The sequence below is a fragment of the Phaethon aethereus genome, assembly GCF_964289735.1.
Source record: "Phaethon aethereus genome assembly, chromosome: 19".
In the NCBI taxonomy this organism is placed as follows: domain Eukaryota; kingdom Metazoa; phylum Chordata; class Aves; order Phaethontiformes; family Phaethontidae; genus Phaethon; species Phaethon aethereus.
Genome location: NC_138595.1, coordinates 2,737,599 through 2,750,060, shown reverse-complemented (window position 1 = coordinate 2,750,060; position 12,462 = coordinate 2,737,599). Strand labels below are relative to the sequence as shown.

Below are 12,462 nucleotides of genomic sequence, written 5' to 3'. Positions count from 1 at the left end.
AGAGACTGCTGGAGCCCTTAGCAGTGGGAAAAGTTCATTTCTGTATTTCTAGACACTTGTGATGATGTGTTACTGATGTTGAATTCCTAGATGGTGAATAGGTAAGATGATTCTGTAGATAAAGCTAAGATGGAACCTTTGTTTCTCCACTGCTCATATTTTAAATTTTTATATCGAGGAGTCAGGCATAAAAAAATTAACATAATTTCTCTTTGTGACAAAATAATGCTGTGTTTTTATTTGGTGCTGAATTCTAACATGGTCTAGATATTGGAAAAAAATTATTCTATTTGTGTTGATTATACAGTGGAAGAATCTGATATCATCGATCTCGAAAAACGATACTGGCTGCTAAAAGCTCAATCAAGAACTGGACGTTTTGATTTAGAAACATTTGCCCCCTTAGTTTCCCCTCCTATTCATCCATCTCTGAGTGAAGGTATGGAACTTTGATCAAATGTGGGAGGAAATGATGTTGCTGTGGTGTTCAGTACCTGATGATCTGCTGACATACAGATTTTATGGCTTTAAAAGCAGGCCTATTTAAAAATTTATTTTAAGCTTAAAGTACAGCGTTCTGAATGTTTGAAAATGAGAAAAAATGTCTGAGAAATCTCTATTTGTTGGGAAACCTGGAATGATGAAGTGATGCTTCTGTGTGTTGCATTCTTATTAGTTGTCAGGAAAGATGTCAAACTTTACATATAATTTGCCCTGTAGTTGCTTAATATTTTTCGTTGGGTTCCTTAAGATTCAGTAATGACGAAATATACTGCTGTCCTTGAATGAAATAGAGACCATTCTTAAACTGACAAATGTGAGTTTAATCTATTAAATGACAATCCAGCACACAAGTCAGAAGTTGTGTCATGCAGTCGGTGAAACAGCCTTCCCTAATGGTGTAAATTAAGGATGATTTTGTTCAGAAGACTTGGTCAGGAGATTTGTGTGTTGCAACGCAGACACATTAATGACCAAGCTGGTCTTTCAGGTTGAAGCCATTCTGGTAATAACTGGAGGCTGCAATTCTCTAATTGCCATTTACTACACAACATAAGGATATTGAGTAACATTCTACTGACATGCTAGTTTTTTTCCCCGCAGTCCTAGAGTGACAGTTTTTTATCACCAAATGGTCAGCTTTACTGACAAGTGGCAGCAGTAAGTACAAAATGGAAAATTTGTCTGCAGTGGATGTAAGCTGTTAGAACACCAGAACTTATGTTCAGTTCAATAGGGCTATATCCCCATATCCTTTTGCTCGTAAGTGTGGTTTATCTGCTTAGTGATCTAAATTTACACAGCTGCGATGGGGAAACGTGAATGGTTTCTGGTCATTCTGTATGTCTTCTGCGGATAGCGCAACTGAGTCATTGCCACAAAAAAAAAATTATGGGATTAAAAAAAAGTTCTGTGTGCTGAATGAATAGAACTCTTAAATCCTTTGAAGGTCGTAACTAAAACTCCTAACTCGCTTAGGGTCTAATTTGCAAAGATACTCAGTGATTTTCATAGGAGTTTCTATCAGGCACTTTGGAAAAGCCAAAGCATTTGTCATCCGAGTACCTTTACTATTTTTGTCCTTCAGCTTTTATGAAAAACGCTTGTCCTGACCATACCGGTTTAGATGCACAGTCTGTAAATCAGTCATTACAAGGAAGGCATGAGGATAAGGCTACTGCTCAGAATTCTTGATTCCCTCCCTTGCCCCACCCCCAGCTTTGTCTAGCCATACATGAGTGATCTAACTCACCTTTAAAATGGTTTTAGTAGTGCTTAGTTATCTTTGTTACGCTTAGTAAGAATTAGTTATAAGTGTTTGTACTTCTCCTTGCAAATTTTAACCTTTAACCCTTCATATAAATGCTAAGTATGATTGTCATCTCTCTTAGACAGATGCTGTAACAAGAGATGCTTTTCTGGTTTGCAGGTTTGTTTAATGCTTTTGATGAAAACCGAGACAATCACATAGATTTTAAAGAAATTTCCTGTGGGCTCTCAGCATGTTGCAGGGGACCCTTGGCAGAAAGACAGAAGTGTAAGTATGCGAAATGTTAACTACTAATTTTAGAGAAGTTTTTCAGTTTGAGCAATGAAATTTAGCTGTTTCCACCTTTTTAGAAATTTTTTCCACTGAACAAGTGTGTGGCTGTGAAAGATGACAGACTTTAGAAGTTAAAAAATTAAAGGAATTTTAAATATCAAGGCTTCCTTTTATAAAGGATGATTAAACCTAATTCTGTATATTTTATAGCTTATCCATAGCTTCATATAAATTATCAGCCTGTTTGGGGGGGGGGAAAAAAATTCACAAGTTATTTTGCAGTGTTGTGCATTATGATGCAGAAGTGTGTATCTCAGTATAGAAAGTGCAAACACCTATCTATTCGTTACATATAATATAAAACACATGTCCTATCAGATTGTCTTGTGGTAAATAGTATGTTGTGGCTTGTTTACTGTCCAGTTTTTAGCTGTCTCCCTGCAAGGTTCTTGTCTTTTGAAATACCTTTGTTCCATACTTTTCCAAAGCCATATTGCTGCAACTTAAAAGCTATCATTCACTGGAAATTTCTGGATGCACATATGTTCCCTGCTATGTCACATCAGAAAACACAGCACAGAATTGCAGGAATCTAGATTTCAGTTTATTAAACACAGCTGTTCCATTTCCTCACTACCACACATGCATCCTGCCTCATCAAAACTGTCAGCACCAAATCATGTTCTTGTGACTCTGAAGACTTACATTCTGCAAGAAAGAAAAAGTTCTTGAGTAGTTGTAACATAGGAAAGTAATTTCCTTTTTTCTCAGTTTGCTTCAAGGTTTTTGACATTGACCGGGATGGTGTGTTGTCTCGCACTGAACTTAAAGAAATGGTGGTTGCACTTTTAGAGGTCTGGAAAGATAACCGTACTGATAAAATACCTGTAAGTTATATTTGGATTTTTTATTTGTTTGCTTCTGTTTCTTAAAGTCATCCTTCAAAAGTAGGAATATTGTTGGAACCTGGTTTCAGTGAAATACTTGAACTACCTCAGCTGAGTAGTACTGATAACTGGACGTAACTTAACTTGCGTAACTTTAATTTCCATTAACCAAAGCAGAATGATTTGACGATAATGTATGCTGTTTCATATAAAGAAACCTTAGGTACAAAAGTACAACCATCTGGAAGCACTCAGTTGAGAATTATATAGAGGTATCATCAACATTTTTTACAGTTATATTTTTATTCTGAACACATGCAGCTCCAGAGAGCGCTGTGAGAATTTAACTGTTTTCCCATCCTTTTGTTTGTTAAGGAATTGGACATGGATTTGTCTGAAATTGTAGAAGATATTTTGAATATGCATGATACCACAAAGGTAGGAATTTGCTGTTCTTTTTTGTCATTTTTATACCCTCATATCTTCAGTTTATTTATAAGAAAGCAAAATCTTGTGCTTTCTTTAAAGCAGAGATGTGTCAATAAAAGAATCTCTTTCAAGAAATGTCGGTTTTCCATTAAAATTTTCCACATTGCTCTGTGAGAGGAAGAACATGTTTGAATTTTATAAGCCATTTTACATATGAAACTAAGCCAAAAATACATAACCAGACGAAATTAATTTGAAGCATATACTGTTTGCAGGGCTTTGCTGTACGTAATTAATACCAGTTTTAAATCTGATGCTTGACTTTTGTTCTGGAGAAACTCTTCTTTCATGTTAAAAATGATCTTACGAAAAAAGGGTTAGCGCATTAGTGTCTCTTATATTGAATGCTATGTAAAGACACATTATCCTCCTATGCTGGAACAGAGCTGTATTAATTCAATAGTAACTTACGCATTTGCATTATCAAGCTACTTTGTTTGCAATAATATTATATCCAACCAGTGAACTATATACGACGATGTTGTTTCAGAGCTAAGTATCCATGAATCTATGGAGGCATCTGTTAGGACTGTCGTGACTCACAGCAAAAAGTCTTAATAGTTTGTATCATGCTTGATAATTAAAGATTTACACAGACCTAACTATGTTCATACTTTTTTGAGATAGGCGCTATTATCTGCAAACAGTATAGGGGAAGTTGTTTCTATTATTTCATCCTTTGCTTCACTAATTAGGAAGAGTGTCTGAAAACTATAAGTAATTTAAGAAAAACTATAAAAGAGTGTCGAGAAATGCTGAATTACTTGTTTGAATAGTTGCCTTGCTTGCTTGTACTCCAACAAAGTGGTGGGCAAATTCTTTCATTACCCAAGCGTAGAAAATACAACTTCAGTGAGCTTTGTCTTTCATCCTTTGAGGTTTCTAGTGCTTGCTTTTTAAAAAAGGGTAGTTTATAAGCAAATGTATAGTAATTTTGTTTCCACAAAGCATTAAAAAAGAAGACTAAGTCTTCAGAAAATCTTTCATAGTTGCATCATGAATGTAGTGCTGGAAAGAGCTGATGGTACAGTAATTACATAATTAACCTCTCTTCCTAAGTTAGCTTTGACTTGTGTGAAGTCTGGAGAAAAGGGTCTGTAAGAAGAGGTGGAGTAACTGCTGTAAAAATGGCTATGAATTACATTACAGTATAAAAAATTCAGATTGATCCTATCACTAAGTTGTTGAAAATCAGAAGCTCCTCTGACATTGGTCAGTGTTACGCTACTATAACTTTGCAAGTGATTAAGAATTAGTAGGACTTATGTTGTAAGGGAAGATCATAAGGACCAGAATAGTTTGTCCCAACCCACAGAGGAAGATGGTGGGTTTCTGAATGGATGCAAGTATCTATATATGTGCAGAGCTTATTTGGACAATCAAAGTCTTAGATCGTCTTAGTCTTGTTTTGTTTCTGACAGTGTGATTGCGCTCGCCAGTCACATACTGCTTCTGCTGGTTTCATGGTTTGAGAAAGTATGAGTGCTGCAGTTGAGCATGAATACTGAATCTGAATGATAGAGAGCGGGAGCAAAGGTTACATGCTGTGCACAGTTCGTGCTCTGTACTCTCAAGGCTTTTTCGTTCTTTAGTTTGCATGTTATGCTAAAACTGGATTTTTCTTCTTTTATTGGATCAGATTTTATTATCAGAGTGGTAGATGCTAATTTTTAGCAAATCACGGGCTTTGTCATGCCTTGTATGACACATTTGGTGAGCATTTTAATAGAAAAAGCTTAATGGTTTCATGTTTATTCCTTCCCCTTTGCTTCTCCTCCCTTTAACTAAGCTTGGACACCTCACTCTGGAGGACTACCAGATATGGAGTGTGAAGAGTGCACTTGCCAATGAATTTTTAAATCTACTTTTTCAGGTATGTTTAGAGGAACTTTAAACTTGAAAATTATGGTAACTCATGAGCTTTTTGCATGGCCACAAAGCGCAACATCAGCATTTGTGTCAACATGCTTACAGTTTCATCTGTTACAAGTTACATATTTTTTCAGTTGTGCATTACCTTGATGGAATGATTCTCTTCTTTTTCGTGTATGGAGATGCCTAAAGCATAATTTGTTAAAGTGAATGTAGAGTACTGTTTATGAAATTTCAAGTGTATCAGCAGTTACATTTTCCATTAGAAAAAGGCTGTGTTTCTAAACAGTTGTTCTTGCAAATCTTTGCCAAGAAAGTGACACAGGAAATTAGAAACGGTATTGCTAACTCTTTACAACCACTTTCCCTTTACGTTTTCTGTTAAGGCAGTCTAAGGAACCTTTCATTGCTTTCTGGTCCTTGAAAGCTGTGATATCATATCACTGTTGTGTTGCAGAAGCTGAGGATTAAGTGTGTACTGAATATGCTTTTAATTGAGCTTGAATTGGATTTTTATAAATCCTTAAAACAGTCATATTTTAGTGCTGGCTCACTTTGTGCAGAAAATGACCCCCTAAGAGTATTTACATTCACTGCAGTTTGTTCCTTAACCGTTTTCTGTAGAGGTTGATACGTTCAATTTAAATAATAATAATCCTAATGGAGCCTTGAAGATTTGCCCTAATGTGGTATTCACCTCCAGCCCATTATGACAATCTCAGTTCTTCCAGGGAGGGCCAGGGAGAACCAGTGGGCTCTGTTCTCATCTTATGAGTGAAGCTTAATCAGTTACAGGGTCAGATTGTAGCAGGAAAATATTTCATCAGAAAGATTCTGTGTGGTTTTTAAAACAAATAATTATTGTGAGAGGCTATGTGAATAGCATACTACTGATTCTCCTGTTTATGATTCTTGACTACTTTGTAAGTTGTATTTTGAGCTATACTTTTCCAAGAACCTCATGGGGACTGAGTGAGAGTATTTTGAGGCCATCAGCTACACCACAACTGAAAAGAACAAAATTGGAAAGTTCTGCAAATTCTTTTTATCTCTAATTACATCAGGGTTTGCTTACATTGCAATCTTCTCAAGAAGGTGTCTTTATTTTTATTACACATCACAATTGGCACACGTTGGTTGTTGGAGGTCTCATTTACAATAGTTTTTCTGACATTTTCATTTTAGGTTTTTATTTCCTTTGATAACTTTATCATATGAGGCACCCTCATCTCATGCTGCAGGCTCAATAAGATACTTGCCCAAGACGGAGTCTACCATTGATGTGTTTGGGCATTTGTTTGAACTGTCTTGGGCTTGTGTGTCTCATCTGCAGACAGAAAAGCTAAGTAGTCTGAGTGGAGCGCCTTGGAAAGCTTGACAACAAATTGGTTTGTTTGCAGCAGGGTTAGTTTATATGAAGAATCTGATACTAGCGCAGTGTTACATGAGTTTAAAAAGAAACCAGCTGTGTTGTGTGTGCTGGAAAATCTGTTGCTTCCCAGCAGCTAATGGCCTTTGTTTTACTCAGAATGTGAAATGATCTCTCAGACTGTAATACAAATTTGAATAAGATATCTCACCAGTCATTAGAAATCTCCAGCTGAGATGCAAATTGATAGCCTCAAAAGAGACATACGGAAAAGGCTATAAATCATGTTACGAGTAGCAACCAATTTGAGAGCTGTCTGGGGGATGAGCCAGCTGACCCTCCTCCCTGCGGTGGGAAACAAAGACTCCTGCAGAGTCTGTTCCCCTCTACTCATGGCTCCCTGCCGCATGCCCCGTGGCTGGGGAGCTGCTGGGAGAAACCTGCCGGAGACGTCACTGCAGCCAAGGCCAGGATGGTTTTACTAGGAAGAGAGGAGTAAAATACTGGCCATCTGGGACTGCTGTCTTGTGCTTGGAATAAAACCCCACAGATATAGAGTAGCCATCTAGGGGATGGTGCCTTTTTCTTCTGCAGTTGTTTCAAAAAGGGGGAAAAAAAAAAAAAAAAGGCATCAGACATTGAGAGAACTTTCTACATTCCCTCTGTCCAGTACATACAGACATCTTAACTTCTTGTATATCTGATCCGTGTCAGTTACTGTGATCTTTCATAGCGCCTGCTTCAGATATGAAAATAATGAGAATTCATTTTCTGTTCACCTTAATTTGCCTTGGGGCATTTGACATTCTTGGTGTCTTTTTCTTAACAGTGGGAACAGGTTGTGAATCTCACAGCTCAAACTACTTCTTTTTTTTGTGATTTGTTCAATTTTAAGTCACCTTGCTACATAATTAAAAAGAATTTTCTGAAAAGTCACATTACGGTTCTTCTTTCATCTACCTAGTGCGTGTTTCATAGTGGTATAGTTCTTAATAAGAATTCCTTTCTTTTTCCAGGTGTGTCATATAGTTTTGGGGCTAAGACCTGCCACTCCAGAAGAGGAAGGACAGATTATTAGGTGTGTGTTTTGCTCAGAAGCTTAAATAGGATTCAGAATCACCTTTTCATATTTTCAAAAGAAGGACTGTAATTTCCCCGTTTCTACTAATACTTCACGTTGTTCATTCTTTATGTGCAGAGGCTGGTTAGAAAGAGAAAGCAGGTATGGCCTTCAGCCAGGGCACAACTGGTTTCTTATTGCAATGCCATGGTGGCACCAGTGGAAAGAATATGTCAAATACGTAAGTATAATAAGAATAATGCATACTGAATAAGTGATTTCTTTGTATATGTGATTGTTTTGATGAAAAAAGAGTGGGGAGTGAATGACTGCTTAACTAATAATGCTTGAAATTAAGCAGCTCCTGTGTCTTTCCACTAAGGAAAATAATTGTTTTCTTGAATCGTTGTCACATGGTGAGGTTTTCACTGTAATTTCCTTAAGCTGCTACCTATTTCTGTACTTTGTTTCATTATTCCTGTCAAAATACTTTTTTGAATAAAAACATACTCTCACAATAGTACTTCCCTTAAATCCTTTGATCCATTTGATAATAAAGCTACCTGTTTTGCCTTTGACTTTGCTTGGGCCATAAATACAGACTGCATTTTCTGGACAAATAAAGAAGGGAATTGGTATAATTTGATTTATAGGCAATGATGAGAAGTAGTCCAGTACCTGAGGTGATCAAAGGAGTCCTACTAAAACCTTATAGTTATAGGGTGCTCTTTAACACCCTCCGACTAAAATGCTCAAGTTAAACCATCACTGTGAATTTTACAAAAGAAATGATATTTAATAACATTGACTTTATAAATTTCAGTAGAGGTGGAGATAAACATTCTTTGCAGGTTACACAACCAAGAATGTAGATTAAGCGAAATAAACTATTTATCCAAAGAGTTTTATATAGCGATAAGTTATCACATAAGTATTTGAGTTGGTTTATAAATACAAATAACTAAAAATATTCAGAAAACTGCAATGCATGCATTAACTAACCATGTAATTAGTTATTCTTTGTGCACAATGAATTTGACAAATGATGGCTTAAATGCCTGAAATATGAGGTAATTTGATCCTTGTCATAGGATAAGTACTCAGACGTGCACATGATTTCATACCTAATTCTTTGCATAATAGCACAATGCTATTAGTCACTCTGTGTCTACCTCTTGAGCAATAAGAACACTCAGAATTTTTGTGAAACTCTATAATGAATACTGTAATTCCAACATACATTTTAGCCTTATTTTTATACTTTGAGCTTTACTGCACAGTTTTGTTACTTGACAAGAAACTATGTTTAGTGATGTGCTAAATAGGGGACAACATAAACCAGGAAATATCCCTTGTTCCAGTTTTGTTACAGTGATTTTCATTGCATGGATGTTCTTTTTTCTTCTCTAAGGCTCAGTTAATTCCCTTTTCCTTCTATTTTCTTATTTACTGCCATTTCTTGTTGTGACTGGTGCTGTAAATCAGATAGGATTCTTCTTACATCTTGTCTGTACTGGGCAGGCAAATTATGATTTTGGGGGGATGCAAATTTTTTTCTCCACCTTTATCTTGCCAAAGCGTGAACCAGATTGTATTTGCAGTGCTGTTTCTCCAAAGGAAACAATGGAACTTTGTTTCAAAACAAAGTTAGGGAACACTAAAATGTTGCAGGTTTGAGGAAAGAATGTTTTTTGACTTGTGCTTTCAGTTCTCATTTCACCATATGAAATTCAATAAGGACAAATCTTCAAATTAATCTTCAATCTGTAATTATAGCTGTCTAAAATGATTGTCTTTTTATTGGTTGTCTTCTGTATCTAGATGGAGAAGATAATTCTAGTATTTCACAATTTTTATATTGTGCAGAAGAATTCATTTGATTGGTTTAACAATTTTGGCTGTTTGTTTCTGCGGATTTTTCATCAGTAGATGTTGAAAGGTGGTGGTTTTTCTGTAAAGCTCATTGTGATATGTCAAAGTGATCACACAGCTGTGAATTTTTGGTGATTGGTTTGGCTGATGCTAAATGTCTTTGATACTGGCTTGTAATTAACTTTTCTACTTGCCTTCCGATTTCAGGATGCAAACCCTGTTGTGATAGAGCCTTCATCTGTCTTGAGTGGAGGTAAGAATTCACTCGTAGCTGCTGCAGCCAGTACTTCAGAACAGGGAGAAGACAAAATGGGAGGTCTTAATTACTTCAGTGCATCAGAAGAAAAGTTTTCAGATAATATTTCTACTGCATCAGAAGCCTCAGAGACTACTAGCAGCAGTAAGCATAATATCTTACTTACTTGGAGGTTTAATGTAGAGCAGGTTTTGAGAAAACTAGGTACTGCATGGATTCCTCCAGGCAAAAAGATAAAGCAGTTTAGATTGCAGAAGTGGCCTACATGTGGACGTCGATGAATTACTGAGATTTTTTTAGTCTGTGGTGGATAAACAAGAAACGGTCTTGTTTAAACAGCAGTTTATCTTTTATGCTATGATTAGACTCCAGAATTGTTTTCAAGATAGTTTTTGTCCTATCATTTATTTTCTGAGTGGATTTTTTTTCCCCTCCCTTCACATAAAGTTGTTTCTAGCTCATACCTAGTTGGTATTGTACTATGTCTTGCAGTGAGGTGATCTCGGATACTGCAAACAGGAAAGAAGCAGAAAAAAATAGGAAAAACGTACTTACAGTTTTACAGGGCATGTGATTTAAGTGAGTTTCTGCAGGTTCTAGGAGCAGTCTTTGTGAAGGAATGGGAGATTTTAGTGGTGATTTTCAATCAGTTCTTGTGAGAATTTGAGATGATATTTTTTTCCTTCTAAGACAGCTGAATGTTGCATCTGGTATTTTAAAAGCTGTATCTTAAAACTGAAACTTCAATTTAAAGTAGATAAATGATTGTGATCATTTTTGGGATGCAGGTTGGGGAATAGAGGGAGGGCAGGAAGGGAGACAAGTTTTAGATTAAAGGTTCGTTCTTTTTTTTTTTTTTTTTTTTTCCCCTAACCTGAAATTTAGATTTAGTGTGCTGCATAACAAAAGGAGGTTCTATAAGAACAAAAATATTTGCTGTTTCAAGAGGAAAAAAATAAGGCATTACTGCATATATATTCAATTTTGTATGGAAGATTTTCAAGAGTTTGATATTCAAACATCCAGACAACAAGCAAATGCCAAATACATTTGCTCATGCAAACCTAATTAGGCTGTTTTCAAACCACTACTTGTGTAAATATCTGCTTTGGTTTTTGGATCTCATACACCCACTTCTTTACCTTTCCTGTGAGAGTACTAAAATATTTGTCACACTCTAGTTTGGAAGAGCTGCATGTTTTCCTGAAGTATGCAGGATAGCATACTTCTTCAACAGCCTTTTTTAAAAAAAAAACAAAAAAAAGGATACAACAGTTTAACTTATTTCTTTTATGGACTCACGAACTGAAATAGAGAATTGGTTTGTTGTGTTTGTTTTTTTCTTGCATTCTGTTACAGATGCTCTTTACCCTGGCACACCAGGGACTGATGTATGTTTTGCTAGGCAGCATAATACTTCGGACAATAATAACCAGTGTTTCCTTGGAACCAGTGGGAATACTTTGCTACAACTTAATCCTCAGAAACCAGGAGCTATTGATAACCAAACACTAGTAACACAAGAGCCAGTGAAGGTAAATGCATCTGAGTCATATGAATATAGGAAAAGTATCTTTTAGCATACTTTTATCACAGCTTTCTATGTGGTGTTTTTTTTTTAGCTAGTGGCTTAATTCTAACTGAACACTGCTTTGTCATATAACAAAGTTTGTGTTTCTTAACTTTTATTTTAAGAGGAAAAAATTGTGTTCTACTTCTGACGCTACTACTGAGTGTTTTGTGAGACTAGAAACATTCAAAACTTATGAATGAAAAAGGCATTTATGAAAACACAACTTTCGGCATTAACTGTAAAATATTTTAATAACTAAATACTGTCCTTCAGTGTTTTCAGTCTAAATATAAGATATGGTATTGCATAAAACCAGAAAATAGTTAATTAAATAGTAAAACAAAACTGACAGTTTTTCCACTATTCATGCAAACCAAATGTAAAGCGCAGACCTGCACCATCAATAATGAGTATAGATTGGATTTCTCTGTGCAGTATCTGAAGTTGTTGGAGTACGTAACACGAGAGAAACGTAATACAAATTTTACATTGGACAGCCTTTTAGAGAAATAGTAAGTAGTGAAACTTGAGCGTTAATTATTGTTGCATTTAAATACCATCTTTCAGTATGAAAAGCAGTTGCTAATTGCTACCTAAAAGCTTTTTAATAATTTAAGTGTTCTGTGTTCATGAACTAAAATTGTTGTAGCTGTATACTATTTTTTCGACTTGAGATTGACAAAATCCCTTTTTGTTTAAAGGCTACATCATTAACAATGGAGGGTGGAAGATTAAAGCGATCTCCACAGTTGATTGAAGGAAAGGACTACATAATGGTACCAGAACCAGTTTGGAGAGCACTTTACCATTGGTATGGAGCAAATCTGTCCTTGCCCAGGCCGGTAAGTTGCAAATCTAGACACTGTTTCCTTTCTATAACCACAGAGATAATATAAACAACCTAATGTGTCTGAGCTTCTGCCAGTTGCACAAGGTAATCTTTTATGGACATCTCCCACTTCATCCAAAATGCATAGTCTAAATGAAAACTCTTGAAGAGCAAGGTGGGAAAAAACAGTCCCAGAAATGGTCATGGATAG

At 36.0% G+C, this 12,462-nt stretch overlaps 1 protein-coding gene across 1 annotated transcript in view; it reads left to right on the top strand.

Annotated features, from left to right (window-relative positions):
• USP32 (ubiquitin specific peptidase 32) overlaps window positions 1–12,462 on the top strand; it is a gene marked incomplete at both ends in the record, with an annotated part of 76,134 nt that overhangs the window by 42,588 nt on the left and 21,084 nt on the right. Inside the window, 10 exons of the mRNA XM_082008464.1 lie at window positions 308–439; window positions 1,931–2,038; window positions 2,816–2,931; window positions 3,307–3,369; window positions 5,210–5,293; window positions 7,678–7,739; window positions 7,860–7,962; window positions 9,801–9,993; window positions 11,209–11,384; window positions 12,124–12,264. Coding sequence (XP_081864590.1) covers window positions 308–439; window positions 1,931–2,038; window positions 2,816–2,931; window positions 3,307–3,369; window positions 5,210–5,293; window positions 7,678–7,739; window positions 7,860–7,962; window positions 9,801–9,993; window positions 11,209–11,384; window positions 12,124–12,264 — 1,178 coding nt within the window. The remainder of the gene's footprint in view (window positions 1–307; window positions 440–1,930; window positions 2,039–2,815; window positions 2,932–3,306; window positions 3,370–5,209; window positions 5,294–7,677; window positions 7,740–7,859; window positions 7,963–9,800; window positions 9,994–11,208; window positions 11,385–12,123; window positions 12,265–12,462) is intronic.